The sequence below is a fragment of the Panthera pardus genome, unplaced genomic scaffold, assembly GCF_024362965.1.
Source record: "Panthera pardus isolate Hobbes unplaced genomic scaffold, ASM2436296v1 HiC_scaffold_2, whole genome shotgun sequence".
Lineage (NCBI taxonomy): Eukaryota > Metazoa > Chordata > Mammalia > Carnivora > Felidae > Panthera > Panthera pardus.
The window spans coordinates 86,189,316-86,207,637 of record NW_026526765.1 but is presented as its reverse complement, the minus strand read 5'-3'; the positions used below and the strand labels follow the sequence as shown (position 1 = coordinate 86,207,637).

The 18,322-nt window shown below is 35.9% G+C and overlaps 2 protein-coding genes across 3 annotated transcripts in view; one reads left to right on the top strand and one right to left on the bottom strand.

The window, feature by feature from the left end:
* Positions 1 to 18,322, top strand: part of POLR3G (RNA polymerase III subunit G) — a 103,274-nt gene that overhangs the window by 41,392 nt on the left and 43,560 nt on the right. The window lies entirely within an intron of this gene.
* MBLAC2 (metallo-beta-lactamase domain containing 2) lies at positions 1,345 to 18,220 on the bottom strand. Its single transcript, XM_019462800.2, has 2 exons — positions 17,570 to 18,220; positions 1,345 to 4,630 (listed from the first exon to the last, which is right to left on the bottom strand). The coding sequence occupies exons 1-2, from the start codon at positions 18,021 to 18,023 to the stop codon at positions 4,245 to 4,247; spliced, it is 840 nt and encodes a 279-aa protein (XP_019318345.1). The 5' UTR covers positions 18,024 to 18,220; the 3' UTR covers positions 1,345 to 4,244.

The following is an 18,322-nucleotide window of genomic DNA, read 5'->3' as shown; positions in this document are numbered from 1 at the left end:
CCCAAACTTGCACCCTCCCACCCCATAAATGGCTGGAAGCACTCTACACTTTTAGCAGCACAGCATGAAAATATCCACTTACCCTTATACTAATACTTCATATTCTTGAATTTCCCTGTTTTAGAGTAAACTATCTTATTATTTAAACTTGCATTTCCCGGATTACTACTGAGGTTCAGCATAATTCTGAATGTTTAATGGCCTTTGTGTTTCATCTTCTGTGAATAACCTGCTCATATAATTTACCCATTTTTGTAATAGGTAGTAAAGGAGATTAGAACATGACACCTCAAAATATACCACTTTGGCATACTGATTGACCTGAGGCAAGTGAGAAAAAACAAATATGGTAAGGGTTCCCTTTCTACCTAAAACAGGGCATTAAATTTCCCATGAGAAAAGTGTCCTCCTTATATCAGGAAGACTGGAACATTTTTATCACTGGAAACAGAGAGTTGACACCAAGATTACTCTATATGAACAAACCAGCTAGAATAACCCTGGTCTTTCATTAGTTTTCCTCATCTATTTCCTAGTCATTTTCCCACAGTTTACTAACCTTAGTCCAAACACTCTTCTCCTGCCTGGTCAGTCTCCACAATTTATTGTTCTTTGTTAAAATGATATGTAAAGTCTCATGCCAATCCACTTCTTTGGGTTTTCATTTCTTATACATAAAACCTTCCTCATCCACATAAAAATTTTAATAACAAATAAAATTTATATGCTCCTTTTGTCTTTTGTAAATGTAATCCTTGGGCCCAGCCACAGGACCTCAGACAGGAGAAGAAAGGTGTTCCCACCCTTACAGCAGTTTACCTTTTTCTTATTGATCTGTAGGCATTCTTTTTGGTTGTTTAAAAAAATTTTGCTGTTACACAATTTGTGAATATTTTCTTCTAATTTATCATTTTAACTTTATGGCATCTGAATTCTAGGACATTTTAAATTCTGATGATTTTGCTTTTTTTTTTTTTTTTCCTATATAAAGATCTTCCCTATCCTAATGTCTTAAACATGATTTAAAATTTCAATACACATGTGTTTCCATTTTTCAAATTTAGGTCTTTAATCCATTTGGAATTTATTTTTATATTGTCAGGGACCTTTTTTCTCACATCAACAATTAGAATAAATACCAAATAACTCATCTTTTATCCATTGATTTAAAATGCAATATTTATAACTACCAAAAATTTATATGGGCATTTTCTGGATTCTCCATTCTTGTCCATGGATTTGATGTCTTATTTATTACACATTTTCAAAACTGTACTTCACATAGGGAATATTTATAAGAAATTAAATAGGAATTTGCTGTTAGAAAAAAATACCAACTAGAGATTGAAATAAAATGTCCACTTTAATATTTATCACACAAATTTTTACTTACACTTATCTGAAAATTATAAGAAGACAATGTGTACATGTCACAATCATATTACTATTCATATAAGAACAACTACACATAATCATTTACTCAACTATATCAGAATAACACAAGATTTTTGTTTGTTTTAGACTTCTTAGTTAAAAGGAAACACCAAATAAGGAAAATGAGTTTCCAAAGATTCAGTTATTAACAATACAAATAAAAATTATTTCTAAATGTCTTACATTTGACAACTCTGAATTATACTTACATACTATTATTTCCAAAAATCATAAGTTACAATACGGGTCACTGTCAGGGTGAAAATATATTTTTTAAAGCTTCTTTTAAAATATGCTATTATTAGGCTTAACATCACTTGATTTACTCTTGGCACATGTGGCATCTGGGAAAGTAAAAATACACTTTGCCAATTTTATGTTATTGTGCAGATATAAGAGAAAGAGCACAGTTTGGGAGGAAGACAGACCTGTGTTCAATTACCAGCTTTGTCCAAAGTTTTGTTGTGTTTGGCTGGTCAATTACTTCTTGGCACTGGGGCCAGGATTAAACTGAATAATGCATATTTTAAAATGCATAGCATGAGCACTAAATGGATGACAGATCCTTTCCCCAATTTATTCACACTGAAGCAAAAGCAAAATATCACAGTCTTATGTGTTTGTATAATTTGAAAAACAAAAAAAAGTTGGAGATTTAAAAATAAAACTAACATGTTTTGAAAAATTGTACTTTTAAGAAATAAAGAAAGCCTTCATCAGGTTCAAATATTTCTCAGTAAAACTTAGTGCCTACTATACCCTGATTTTTTTTTTTTAAGTCCTAAGGTATGATAAAATGGTCAATGGTTAAGGACTTTTGGTTTTCTTTTGTGCTACTGATATAAAAATAATGGCTATATTTAAGGCTCATTAAGTGATTGTAGTTGCCCTGAACCAAATCTATACTCTTCATGCTGCATATCAACTGAAACCTACAGCCTTATATGAGTAGATTCCTTTGATGGCATGTGGCAGGACAGCTTGTCTGTCACTGAAGATGACTCATATACACCATCACAAACCCACCTGTCTCATGCTAAATACTTGGTATTTGGAGGATCTAAGATTCCTGAAAATTAAATTTAAATTGTCACAAGGAATAGCCTACTTAGGATAGCAATGCTTCCATCCCCGTTCTTGGATCTTTTTGTCCCCTACCCTGACCACCTAACAAATCATCTTTCCAAATATGACTGAAAAACCCCTCTTCCAGGAATCTCTTCCTAACCAAACTCCACACCCCTCCATGTTTGTCCCTGATACTCATGTGTAATTTGTATTAGCTTCAACCTACATATATTATTATTCATGTTTTGTTTGCCTTCTAGCTAAGATTCCATCTCTTTGACTTTTTAAGCTTCCACAGTGTTTAGCACAATACTGTGCATGTATGTATGTGACTGTGTGTATGAATGTGGGATATGTGTGTGGGTGTTGAATTAAAAAAAGACTAAAAAACCTGGGTGGGTTAAGGGTGGAAAAATTTTATAATTTTTCAGATATCAAAGTTGCTAAACTTTCTTAATACTAAACAATCTGATTTCCAAAGCTATCTCAGTTTGGTTTTGGACATGTCAATAATAAAAAGGCAGTGACAAAACTGCTTAAAAAACCTTTATGAAATATTCCAAAAGGCTTTTTAATAAATTATAAAGAGCACCAAACCAAAACATTTCACTAAAATAGTGGGCTAACCTTTCCTATAACTTTATAAATGTAGAGTTCTTTTCATTCAAGACAAAGAATACTGAACAGGAATAGGTGTTGTGAATCAGGATAAAAAAGGCAATTCACTCTAAGTCAATATCTAATGCACATTTTGCAGTTAATCTGAAAAGCCTTCCATGGTACATATGCATGTTATGATAAGTAAAAGAATGATTCATATCAGAATGTCATAGATCTCTATAGTTGTTGTGGTATTATAAAATATGACACATATACTGAAGCTGCTATTTAACAAGAAAAATTTTGTTTATAATAGCTGTTAATATTAAAATAGGATATAATAAAAAATTATTTTCAATGTGTATATTTTCAAATTTCCCTGACAGTGTCCTTTTGAGAAATCTGACAATTTGTAATTATATTACAGACATTTGAATTTCATTTTTATGATTGAAAATATTACACGCACATAATAACAAACAACACTGTGTGGTAGCTTTTGACTGAAGCACTCTGCAATTTATATTTAAAGCTTTGCAACAAAACAAAATTCATTGTACTCTTTGTAAGTAAAATTACACAGCATATAATACGCTCTAATTACATTAAGAATAAATAAATGAAGCATAAAAATTCTGTGCTATACCAATGGATTGTTTTAGCTGTCATTCTAAATATTAATTTATATGTTTGTATTGAGTTCTAATGTATTTTAAACTCAAGACCCTTTATCTTTAAATAATATATTAAAATATCAAGTTTGGAATATAAACATAAAACTTTATGCCTCTTTTTCTAGGGCATCTAGGAAATAAAATAAGAGAAATGGGAAGTAAGGATGATAGTTCTTTCTGTTACTATGCCTCCTTACTTCCCCATATATTTCTATGTTGTTTCTGGATATTACAAGATGACAAATATTACAAGATGACAGCTTGGCAAATTATAAGCTTATTTAAATGATTTCTTATTTGAAAGAAAGAAAAATTTTTAATGAAGAGCTTCCTTTTTGGGCTTACTCATTCTCAACCTTTTTTTTTCTCTAATAAAGCATTTCTTGAAATGCTCACTATTACTCATTTTAACAGCACAAAATGAATTGAATTTACAGAATTAATCAAAATAGGTTATCAGTGTAGATACTAGGGTGAGGTCCTAGAATTTGTTACACGTAAGGCTAAACTTGCAAGAGATCGCATGGCAAAAGTAGAAACTTTGTGACATATGCCAGCTTTTGAAATATAGTTAGAAGCCAATCGAAAAAGCCTTTCAGCACCAAAGGTATTGAAATGCCCAGGAAGCACCTTCTCTACCAGACCTCTGTCCACTAATTCTATCAGACGTTCACAGGTTCCAACATAGTCACTTATCCTGCTGTATGGAAGCCAGTCAATCAGTGATCCATCATACACGACGTCTCCACTGAAGAGAATCTTTCGGTCTTTGTCATGTAAGCAAATACTGCCCCTGGAGTGACCAGGCATGTGCATAACAGTGAGCTGTCTGTCACCAAGGTTGATCACATCCCCTACAAATGGAAACAGAATTTACAGATAAACATGTTGTATACTTGACTTCAATCACTTAAAGAATAAAAGAAAAGAACATTAAATGTTTTCAAAAAGGTCGGGAAGGATAACACTTATTTTACTTTTATTTCAAAAATACAGTATTTCTTAATGGTGATTTAAAAATAATTTGCATATATTTCATTTCTATTGTTTGCTTAACCAGTGTTTGTCAAAGTGAATTATGTGGAACACTATTTTTTCAGGTTGTTATGATACATAAAAGAAAAGATTCTGTAGTCAAATAATTTGGAAACATTTCTTCAAAGAAAGTTAAGTAGCTTTTTTTCTGCAAGGCTTCTGAGAACTTTTTAATATAGTAATGTACATTGTAGATATACACAAGGGAGATAGGGTTATACCATTTCTCAAACTTATTTGACCACAACACTTTTATTTTTTAGTACATCCTTGGTACCAGTATCCTGATAACACGATTCATGAATGCTACTCTATATTTTGCCCCTTCTTTTGTCACCCTGTGAAAATTAAGCCTTGAAGAATCAGTACAAATGATCATGCTCTGGCTATTGTTGTTGCTATGAGTAATAAATTATCTTTAGTCTCCTGCCAGAATCTATTAAACCCTGGCAGGCTAATTTGCAAATCAGGTAAAATCTCACACTCTTCCCAGTTATTTGATAGTGAGAGGAAATTGAGGTATAAATGCAAAATTACTGTTTCACTGGTTTTAAATCACTGGTTTTACTAACTTAAGTAAATCACTGGTTTACATATTGTTATGTTTAGTTCAAACACATATACACAGAAAAAATCAAAGACATAGAGTTAAAAAGTTAATGGGGAATAAAAACAGTGTAATAATAGGAATTTGTGAAACCTAAAAGACAATGAAAGTGGAAAAGAGAGCTAAATAAGAAATGAGACAGGGGCGCCTGGGTGGCTCAGTCGGTTAAGCGGCCGACTTCGGCCCAGGTCATGATCTCGCGGTCCGTGAGTTCGAGCCCCACGTCAGGCTCTGTGCTAACAGCTCAGAGCCAGGAGCCTGTTTCAGATTCTGTGTCTCCCTCTCTCTGACCCTCCCCCGTTCATGCTTTGTCTCTCTCTGTCTCAAAAAAAATAAACGCTAAAAAAAAATTTTTTTTTAACAAAAAAAAGAAATGAGGCATAGAAAACAAATAACAGAATGGCAGACCTAAATTCAACTATATCAATAATTACATTGAATATGAATGGGATAAGGCAGACATTGTCAAACTAGATTTAAAAAGCAGGATACATATGTAGTCTACAAGAGAGGAACTATAAGATATAAGACAAACAGAGGTTGAAAAAGTTATGCAATATAAATATTAGTAAGAGAACTAGAGTGGCTATATTAATATTAGACAAAATAAGGACTATTAGTAGAGAAAAGAGGTACATTTTATTAGGATATACATTAAGTCAACATACTAAAAAATTATACATGTACCTAAAACAGACACTAAAGATTCATGAAAAAAGTTTCAGTAAAAACTGACAGAATTAAGAATAAACAATTAACTGATTATGCTTAGAGATTAAAATATTCCTCTCTGAATAATCTGTAATACAAGTAGATAGAAAATCAGTAAGAATACAGAAGACCTGAACAACACTATCAAACAACTTAACCTAAGTGACATTTATACAACACTTTATCTTAAAACAGTAAAGTACACATTCGTTTTAATTGCACATGGAATATTCACCAGGCTACACAGCCATAAAGCAAGTCTCAGTAAATATGAAAGGAATAAAATCATAAAAATATGTTCTTTGACTATAACATAATTAAATTAGAAATTAATAACAAAAATAAATATGGGAAATATCCAAATATACACAAAGTAAGCATCACACTTCTACCTAACTTAGGGATCAAAGATGAAATCACAGGAGATTAGAAAATCTCTTGAACTAATTATCAGAGAATACTATGAAAAATTATATGCCAACAAACTGGACAACCTGGAAGAAATGGACAAATTCCTAGACACCCACGCACTACCAAAACTCAAGCAGGAAAGAATAGAAAATTTGAACAGACCCATAACTAGTGAAGAAATGGAATCAGTTATCAAAAATCTCCCAACAAAGAAGAGTCTTGGGCCAGATGGCTTCCCTGGGGAATTGTACCAGACATTTAAAGCAGAGTTAATACCTATCCTTCTCAAGCTGTTCCAAAAAATAGAAATGGAAGGAAAATTTCCAGACTCATTCTATGAAGCCAGCACTACCTTGATTCCCAAACCAGACAGAGACCCCACAAAAAAGAATTACAGGTCAATATCCCTGATGAACATGGATGCAAAAATCCTCAATAAGATACTAGCAAATCGAATTCAACAGCATATAAAAAAGAATTATTCACCATGATCAAGTGGGATTCATTCCTGGGCTGCAGGGCTGGTTCAATATTCGCAAATCAATCAATGTGATACATCACATTAATAAAAGAAAGGATATGAACCATATGATCCTGTCAACAGATGCAAAAAAATCATTTGACAAAACACAGTATCCTTTCTTAATAAAAACTGTCAAGAAAGTTGTGATAGAAGGAATACACTTAAACATCGTAAAAGCCATATATGAAAAGCCCACAGCTAATATCATCCTTAACAGGGAAAAACTGAGAGCTTTCCCCCTGAGATCAGGAACACGACAGGGATGTCCACTCTCACCACTGTTGTTTAAATAGTGTTGGAAGTGCTAGCATCAGCAATCCAACAACAAAAGGAAATCAAAGGCATCAAAATTGGCAAAGAAGAAACCAAACTTTCATTTTTCACAGACGACATGATACATGGAAAACCAGAAAGACTCCACCAAAAGATTGCTAGAACTGATACATGAATTCAGCAAAGTCTCAGGGTACAAAATCAATGCACAGAAATCTGTTGCATTTTTATACACCAATAATTAAGCAACAGAAAGAGAAATAAAGAAACTGATCCCATTTACAATTGCAGCAAGAACCATAAAATACCTAGGAATAAACCTAACCAAAGAGGTAAAAAAGATCTGGATGCTGAAAATTATAGAAAACTTATGAAGGAAATTGAAGAAGTTACAAAGAAACTGAAAGACATTCCATGCTCATGGATTGGAAGAATAAATATTGTTAAAATGTCAATACCACCCAAAGCAATCTACACATTCAATGCAATCTCAATCAAAACTGCACTGGCATTCTTCTCAAAGCTAGAAAAAACACTAAAATTTGTATGGAACCACAAAAGACCCCGAATAGCCAAGGTAATATTGAAGAAGAAAACCAAAGTGGGACACCTCACAATCCCAGACGTTAGCCTCTACTACAAAGCTGTAATCATCAACAGTATGGTATTGGCACAAAAACAGACACAGAGACCAATGGAATAGAATAGACATTCCAGAATTGGACCCACAAATGTATGCTCAATTAATCTTTGACAAAGTAGGAAAGAGTATCCAATGGAAAAAAGAAAGTCTCTTTAGCAAATGGTGCTGGGAGAACTGGACAGCAACATGCAGAAGAATAAAACTAGACCACTTTCTTGCCCATATACAAAAATAAGCTCAAAATGGATGAAAGACCTAAATGTGAGGCAGGAAACCATCAAAACCCTCGAGGAGAAAGCATGCAAAAACTTCTTTAACCTCAGCCACAGCAATTTCTTGCTCAACACATCTCCAAAGGCAAGGGAATTAAAACCAAAAATGAACTATTGGGACCTCATCAAGATAAAAAGCTTCTGTACTGCAAAGGAAACAATCAACAAAACTAAAAAGCAACCGATGGAATGGGAAAAGATATTTGTAAGTGACATACCAAATCAAGGGTAGTATCCCAAATCTATAACTTACCAAACTCCACACCAGAAAAACAAAGAATCCAGTGACGAAATGGGCAGAAGACACGAATAGACACTTATCCAAAGAAGACATCCAGATGGCCAACAGGCACATGAAATTATGCTCAACATTATTCATGATCAGGGAAATACCAATCAAAACCACACTGAGATACCACCTCACATTGGTCAGAGTGGCTAAAATGAACAACTCAGGAAACTACAGATGCTGGCGAGGATGTGGAGAAACAGGAACCTTCTTGCACTGTTGGTGGGAATGCAAACTGGTACAGCTGCTCTGAAAAACAGTGTGGAGGTTCCTCAAAAAGCTAAAAGTAGAATTACCCTACGACCCAGCAATAGCACTACTAGGAATTTATCCAAGGGATACAGAAGTGCTGATTCATAAGGGGCACATGTACCCTAATGTTTATAGCAGCACTTTCAATAATAGCCAAATTATATAAAAAGCCTAAACATCCATCAACTGATGAATGGATAAAGAAGATGTGGTTTATATGTATAATGGAATACTACTTGGCAATGAGGAAGAATGAAATCTGGCCCTTTGTAGCAACATGGCTGGAACTGGAGAGTATAATGCTAAGTGAAATAAGTCAGGCAGAGAAGGACAGATATCACATGTTTTCACTCATATGTGGATCTTGAGAAACTTAACAGAAGACCATGGGGGAAAGGAAAGGGAAAAAAAATAGTTATAAACAGAGAGGAAGGGAGGCAACCCATAAGAGACTCTTAAATACAGAGAACAAACTAAGGGTGGATGGGACGGTGGGGGAGAGGGGAAAATGGGTGATGGGCATTAAGGAGGGCACTTGTTGGGATGAGCACTGGGTGTTGTATGTAAGCAATGAAGCATGGGAATCTAACCCAAAAACCAACAGCACACTTTACACTCTGTATATTAGCTAATTTGACAATAAATTATATTAAAAAATATCTTGAACTGAATGAAAATAAAAACAAAATATATCACACCTAATCGGCTGCTGGTAACACAATACTTAGAAAAAAAATTATTGCTTTAAATGCTTATTTGTAAAGGATTAACTGTTTAAAATCAAAGTTTCTATCTTAAGAAGTTAGGAAAAGAAGCAAATCAAATACAAAATGTTAAGGAATAAATAAAGGCCAGAGCAGAAATAAATGAAATAAGAAACAAATACCAATAGAAAAAAATAAAAGAAACTAATAGGTGGCTCATTGAAAAGAGCAACAAAAATGATAAACTCCACTGGCTAGACAAAAAAATTAGAGAAAACATAAATTGCAAAAATCAGGAATGAAAGAAGGACTATCACTATAGACCCTAAGGAAATGAAAAGGAGGATAAGGGAATATTATGAACAACAAATTTGACAACTTAGTTGAAATAAACAAATTCTTAGAAAGAGACAAATTACCAAAAGTGATTGAAGAAGAAAAAGAAAATCTATGTAGACCTATCAAGCAAAGAAATTGATTAATAATTTAAATCTCCCCACAAAGAAAAGTCCAGGCTCAAAGATGGTTTCTGTCAGTCACTCAAGACAGGGAAAGTATCTATATAGACTTTCAGAATATAGAAGAAGAAGAAAAGCTTCCTAATTCAATTTTACCCTAATTAAAGCCCGACAAAGGCAATGTAAAAAAAATAATAAAACTACAGGGGTGCCTGGATGGCTCAATAAGTTAAGCGTTGGACTCTTGGTTTCAGCTCAGGCCATGATCTCAGTTTTGTGAATTAAGAGATTCTCTCTCTCCCTCCCCTCTCTGCCCCTCCTCCACTCATTCTGTCTCTCTCTCTCTCAAAATAAATAAACTAAAAAAAAAAGGAAACTACAAACCAATATTCCTAACGAAAGTAGTCTCAAAAATCCTTATCAATCCTTATCAATATTGGCAAACTAAATACAACAATTTATAAATAGGATAATGACCAAATGGGGTTTATCCCAGAAATATAAATTTGGTTTGACTTCTGAAAATCAGGTAACAAACTATATTATATTAGTAAAATAAAGGGGAAAAGTCATATGAACATCTCAATAGGTGAAGAAAAAGCATATGACAAAATCCAAACCTTACTGGTGGTAAAAACTTTCAGCAAACTAGGAGTAGAGGGAAGGTCGTCAACTTGATTAAGGGCATCTATGAAAAACCTAAAGCTAACTTACCACTGAATAGAAACACTTAAGTGCTTTCCTCCTAAGATGGAAGGAAGGCAAGGAAGTTTACTCTTAACCATTTCTATTTAACATCACACTAAAGATTTTAGCCAAGGGAGTAAGCCAAGAAAAAGAGAGTACAGTCACAGAGAATGGAAGAGAAGTAAATCTGTCTTTATTCACAGATAACAAGATCTTATTTGTAGAAAAACCTAAGAAATGTGGGGGAAAGCTAGAGAATTAAAAAAGCAAGTTTAGCAATGTCAAGGGTACAAGATCAGAATACAAAAATAAATTGTATTTCTATATATTAGCAATGAACATCATAAAGTGAATTTAAAAAGCCATTTTGTTCACAATAGTATCAAAAAGAATGAAATACTTAGGAAAAATGTATATCTTTATACTGAAAGGTGTTTTTATACCTTGGAATAGAGTCCAAAAGGAGATTTGACAAATGGTGTCAACCAAGATAATTCAGTGGGCAAAAAGATGCTCTTCTCAACTAAATGGACTGGGACACTTTGGATATCCATATCCAAATAAGCAGAAAAGAACCTTTCAACCATCACTGCACAATATGGACAAAAACTAACTCAAAATGGATCATAAACCTAAATGTGAAAGTTTCTAGAAAACAAATAGAAGGGGTGCCTGGTTGGCTTAGTCAGTTAAGTGTCTGACTCTTGGTTTCTGCTCAGGTCATGATCTCATGGTTCCTGAGTTCAAGCCCCACATTGGGCTCTGTGCTGCCATTGCAGAGCCTGCTTGGGATTCTCTCTCTCCCTCTCTCTCTCTGCCCTTCTCTCTCTCTCAAAATAAATACACTTAAAAAAATTTTTTTTAAATAAATAAAAAGGAAAAAAGATTTTAATAGATCCTTTAACAAAGAAGACACTTGACTAGCAAATAAGTACCTGAAAATATGCTCACCATCATTAGTTATTAGGGAGATGCTAAACCACAATGAAATACCACTACACACTCACTAGAATGGCTACAATCAAAAGGACTGACAAAAGCAAGTGTAGACAAAGAGCTGAAGAAACTGGAAGTCTTATCCATTGCATTTGGGAATATAAAATCGTATAACTACTTTGGAAAACAGGCACTTTCTTAAAAATTAACATCCACTACCATAAGATCCCGGAATTCCATTCCTAGGTATCTACCAAGGGAAAGGAAAACATGCATCCACACAAGACTTACCTGCAAATGTTCATGACAGCATTATTAATTACGGCCTCAAACTAGAAAGATTCAAATTTCCTTCAATAGGTGAGGATATAAAATATGTTATAACCATAAATGGATTATTTCTCAGCAATAGAAAGGAATGAATAAGAGATACAACATGGACGAATCTCCAAAACACCATTCCAAATGAAAAAGACAGACACAAAGACCATATATGATTGCATTTGTAGAAACTTAAGAAAAAATATATATAGTAATACAAAACAGATCAGTGAGGCCAAGAGTGGGAGCAGGGATTGTCCTAGTCTTGTCGTGAATCCCAGTAAGAATGTTAAGATGGAATCAGACACTCCCAGCTTTCTCTGCATTCCAGTCTTAACGGGCCAGACTCCTTTACAATATAATTGTTCCAGAATTAAAGTGCCTCTGAGAATCACAAACTACTGTCATTTACCGTATGACTGGCAGGTAAGGTAAAGAAATTATAGCCAGGTTGGTTTAATAATAGAGCTGTTGGAGACCCATTTTTTCATAAGTGTATAGAAAGGAAAGGAGGAAGGAAGGAAGTGAAGGAAGTTGAATCCTAAAAAAAAAAAAAAAAAAAAAAAAAAAAAGGAGAAGCTGTGGATAATTACCAATGCAGGGATAGAGTCTTATTGATCTTTGGTTATATCCAGGTGGTATTCAAAGTATTTAGCAACAGATAAGTTGTGAGTGCCCACCTATCAAAATGGATACCAACTGTAAGCAGTTGATAAGGCCATAATGGGTGAGTATTAGATTCTTCCAATACCTTACAGCTTTGTAAATGCCTCCCCTATGCTTATAATGCTCACTTGTAGAATTTCAATAAGACCTCTCCTACAAGACTCAAAATTGCCTATGACATATATCCATATATAAATAAATACCACATAGAAAAGCATATAATACACACACACACACCCTATGCTTCCAAGCCCTCACCCTGACCCAGTTGTCATTAGATTCCAACCATACTAGACCTTTCTTGGCTTCCCAAATACCCTTTCCCATCTTGGTAACCCCATATTTTTATTTCATTTTTTAATCAAAGAAACATATGTACACATCTCAAAATATTTCAGAAGGGCTTAAAATGTAAGAAAAAGTTATTTGCCCCATTCTGACTCTAGCTCCAATCCTGCTACCAAGTATCAACCACTTTTTAACAATTTTAGCTATTTCTTCCGGTAGCTGCCTCTACTACATATATTTATCTCTAAAATTTTTTTATATTTCATTTCTTGATTTACTAATTAGATATACTATACTGATTTCATTCACATATTACCATTTCTTGGTTTTTAAATTTTAGATTTTGTTGACTTCCACTATAAAATATAAGAATCTTTAGCTCTCTTTACCCCTCACTCTCCACTTACCAACACCACTCTTGTATATATTTCTTGTCCAAAAGAGTAACGATTTAACTGCTCCAGTGTGGAGCTCTTTATGCCTGGCATAGTATCATTGTCAGAACGTCATTTTTGCCATCATCCTGATGTTTCCTTTCAACTTTTTCTTGTATTTGATCTCCTGTTTCCTGTATTCCATATCTTCCTCTTGCTTTACTTCCTTATTTTGAAGGGAGTAAATAGGATAAAATTATATCTTGGTAACTTTCTAAGTAACAGCAATCTTTTTTGATAACCTGATTGTTAGTGAAATGGATGTAAAATTCTGAGTTGGAAATAAATTTTATTCAAATAAGGCATAGCTCTTCTTTTCTAGCTCTAAAGCCATTATGATCTGTATAGATGACATTTTAATTTCTGGAAACTTGCTTCCAGTATTCTGAAATTTTACAATAATGTGCCTTGGGTTGGATGTGTTTTCATTCATCACGCTAGGAACTCTGTGGGCTCTTTTAATCTGAAATTTTACATCTCTTAATTGTGGGATATTTTCTTTAATTATCGCTATTATCCTTTCTTTTCTTCCATTTTCTCTACTCTATCTGTGCTTCTATTATTCCAGTGTTGAATTTTCCAAATGGGTCCTCTACTGGTTCTCTTCTCGTTTTCATTTTACCTTTCTTCTCCTTTTTTTTTTAAGTTTTTCAACTTTATCTTCAGTTCTTCTACTAAGAAACTTCTATCATTTTAAATTTCAAGAACTCATGTGTGTGTGTGTGTGTGTGTGTGTGTGTGCGCATGTGCATACTGTTCTGTTGCTTATTTTTAAAGCATCCTAATGTCTCTTGAATACGTTGAATGCAATAGCTTCTGTTATCCCCTGATGCTATTAATGATTGTCTTCCCCTCTCAAGTTGCTTTATGCTATTTGTTTTAGTATTTGATCTCGTGTTAGACCATTTTCTAGGATTTTTCATAATGCTTGGTTGCCTATTTGAGAATGGGGGGGGGGGGTGAAAAGGCTGCTTGAAGCACATGCATTGGGCTTAATGATCAAGGCTGTGCTGTAGACAGACGAAGCCAAAGATTGCTTAGGGATCAGCATCTTAGTTTTTCCTCTAGGGCTGGTCACATTAACCAGGTAAGATTCTTCCAGTTTGCTACTTGGCGGGGTAAAGACCTGGCTCTCATCCTTCTTGAAACTAACAAGGAACATACATACACATACACACATACATTCTCTCACCCTTTCTTCCTTATACGCCTGCACGCACGAGCACGCGCGCGCGCACACACACACACACACACACACACACACACACACACACACACACATTCCTCCTATTTTCCATACTGAATGCTGAGCTCAGTAGTACTTGGCATCGCTTAATCAACACTCCTCTGCTTTATTCTCCCCAGAGAACAAACTAAGTGCATGGACATTCCAGAGTTTTCACAGCTTCTTAAATGGCTTTCAACCAATTCTACTTATTTTACTATTTATCTTTCCTTTGCCCCCACTAAGATACCATCTACTGCTAATTCCCGAGCCTTTTAAAGCTCCTACAGTGCAAACTGGATTGGCTCTTGATTTCCCATTGCTGGCAGAAGATAAAACTGCTGACTCAGTCATTACATTTACATCAGCATTCAAAATAGTTCAATATGGATTTATACTTAAAACAGACAAACCAAGGTCCTTTTATTACAGGCTTAGGTTTCGGATGGAGTAGTTTTCAATCTGCTACCTTTCTAGGGTCTATTTTTTGTTTTTAACCTCCCCAAGTGACTTCAGTCTGCCTGTCATAACTGTGTAATTATCTTGATGACTGGGCAAATTAATTAAACATATATAAGGGGTCAAAATGTCTCCACTTCATATCATTTGACTATTGTGGAAAATAGATAAAAAGACGTATGGTACTATATTAAGAATAGTACTATAGAAGGTACTATAGGGTTTATCTATCTTCTTATAGGAGGATACTATTTCACTATTCATAGGGGGAGTTATTTTTCCATCAAAGATGATAAATGATGATCTCTCCCTGACCCTCCTTTGCAAGTTAGTTTTTGGGTTAGTCATACAGCACAGATTTATGCTTCCTCATGACAGGTGATCATCAATTCACTAAATGAAATGTAATAAACTAATGACTTCAGGCTCCTTATGTTCTAACCAAAGCAACAGCTGTATGCTGTTCAGATATGGGCTCATCATGTATATGTGTAACCATGTATGAATTTTTCATATAAATATTTTATATCTCCTTCCAGCCATCTGGATTATGATAACAGCAAGTCAGCTGGCCACATTATTCAGAAGAGAAAGGAAATTAATATTCCTGAGAAAAGAGAAAATTAGATACTACTTGAGAGGATGAGGCATTCTGCTTCTAATGAAAAACAACTTTTGATATAACACAATATTCTCAGCTTTAAGTGTTTGGTAAATATTAAGCTTTTTTTTTTTTTTCACACCTTCAAAGGCTTAAAGCACCACACAGATAGCTTGCAGGCCCCCTGTATTTCCAAAATGCTATAATTCTATCATAAACTGGGATTTAGGAAACCTGGATTCTAGTCTCAGCTCTTTTCCAAACTGGCTATGTGATCTCAGGCATGATAATTCAGGCCTGCTTGAACTCTTCATCTATAAAACAATAATTCTTATCGTTCTTTCACCATTGATTTCCTATTGTTGGCACAGATGGAAAAGTGAATAAATCACAAGTAATTTATTCATTCAGACAACTGTAATGTATTTTAAATACTAATTTAAACATTTTTTGGTCTCAGTGCCACAATTAATTTAATCTTAATACCCATCAACTACATGGAAATCCTAACTCTAAAAAGTATCACTTTTATCAAGAAATACAAAGAATACTGTAAATGTACTTTTCTTTCATCTTAAATTGTCAGATGATATAAGACTCCCATCTAAATCAGTCTCTTTTTTTTTAATCTTTAGATTTGAAATTTTAATGAAGAGGCTTTGTGGGTGGGGTGTAAGGTATGGAATCTTGCTTTCTATTTTTTATATTTCAAGTGCTCAAGATCTCATCTATAAGATAAACTGATTTTTGTAAAATATTTAATCATTTGTCATATTGGTCCTTCATAAAGTAAGCTTATTGTACTGCAGCAACAGGATTTTTCTATCTCCTAGAGGAATGTTTTAATAAATTAAATTGGCAATTAAAATGGTTTCAAGATAAAAATGAGAGAAGGGGGTTTCATATCCTACTTATAATTACAATATATTTATGGGATAGAATTTATGATCTGCATGCGTTGATCTATTGTGCCTTGGTTCAAATCCTAGCTTTTGTCACTATCTTGCTCTCTGGACTCTAGGCAAGCCATTTAATTAGGGGTCAGCCACCTCACTTCAAATATGTTGTGAAGATAAAATGAAATCAACAAAAATATTCTAAAAAGAAAAAAGGAAATTTAATATACAAATATTGTATTGTGGCTAATTAACTCAATTATTTAAGTGCCTGCTTGGCGTTGAGAGGGCTGGGACCCTACTCTGTTGTATTTTATTCCATTAGTTTCTCTCTGATCCCCATCCTTTCTTTTACAGAGCCAGAGGCCCAAGGCTACCCATGCATTAGTCGGTATACTTCACCATCACCGGAAATAACCTCATTAATCTTTTTCAGGCCTTGCTTTAAACCAGACCATGTATCTGTCATAATGTTAAGACTCACATTCTCTACTTTTTATGTTCACTATCAAGCTTTTTCTCTAATGAGGCAACATCAAGAACAGAAATCTATCTGGAAGATAAGGATGCACAAGTAGATAAGAACCACTGCTCCCTAATGGCTTTCTAAACCTACAGGTGGGAATTGTTCATATCCAGTGGTGACGCCGACAGAGAGCGGATGAAGTCAGCTGTTCTCAAAAGCATAGAGCCTGTCATGCACTCGGTGAGGACTCATTCCTTAAAAGTCTTTTCGCTATAAAAGCGCCTGGAAATCTGGCAAGTGTTCAGGAAAAGAATGTAAAATCCCTAGTCACAAGCCTCTGTAGTGTTACTACTATACCTTACACAGGAATCTGACTAGGGGGTGGGGCCGGCTTTCATTTGAGTACTTGGCTTTGCCACACAGTGCCAGAACTGGTCTGTGGTAAGGAAGGCTTCGAGGGCCTTGGCTCAGATCGAGTAGGCGTTTACTCAGGGAAGGGAGAAACAGTAGTGGTGTTTCTGCGATGTGACAAAACAAACCAGTTTACAGCCACGCACGTCTGCAACATGCATCCCTCGAACAGTTTTTCCCAATCCCTTCCCTTAAAGAGAGCGCGCGCCCGTGAGGGCCCATTACCATCCTGCAGGATGAGAGTGGGCTGCACCGCCTGCACTCGGAACTGCCTGGCCCTCCAGCCCGGGCTGGGCGCCCGCACCACCTCACTGTCGGACAGCCAGGTCACGGTCTCAAAGTTGTCCCCGCGAGCCAGCGCCTCGGCCTCGGCGTGATGCACGGCCACCCGGTCGAACTGGTAGAGGCCGCCGGAGTGGTCGAAGTGCACGTGTGTGGCCACGGCCAGCAGTGGCCGGCACGCCGCGTCCTCTTTGGCCCCGTGATCCTGCAAGAGGCCGGAGGAGTACAGGTACTCCGGGAGGCTGCGCAGCCCCAGGCCCGTATCGATCACCACATCCTGCTCGGAACCACGCACCAGCCAGATGTTGGCGCGGTTGCCCGACTCATAGAAGCGTTCCTGAATCCAAAAGATGCCGTCGCCCAGGGACTTGTGGGCGTACCACTCCAGCGCGGACATGCTGGGCAGGGGTGCGGTCTGGCCGAGTGGGTGTAAGGGTGTGTGCCTCCTGCAAGCTGTCCAGACGCGAGGCGCTGCGGCGGTGTGGAGCGGTCAGCCCGCAGCAAGGGAGGAGGGGCAGAGCGCGGAGAGGGCGGGGGATTCGGGAGGTGCGGGTTTGGGGGGTGGGGTGGGGGAGAACTAGGAGGAAGGACGCGCCGAGTCGCGGCCTGGAGAGTCTGCACGCACCCTCCAGCCAGGTCTGCAGAGAGTGGCGGCTGCTCTGCCCGCGCCTAGGCGCTGGAGTAATCTCGGCTTCA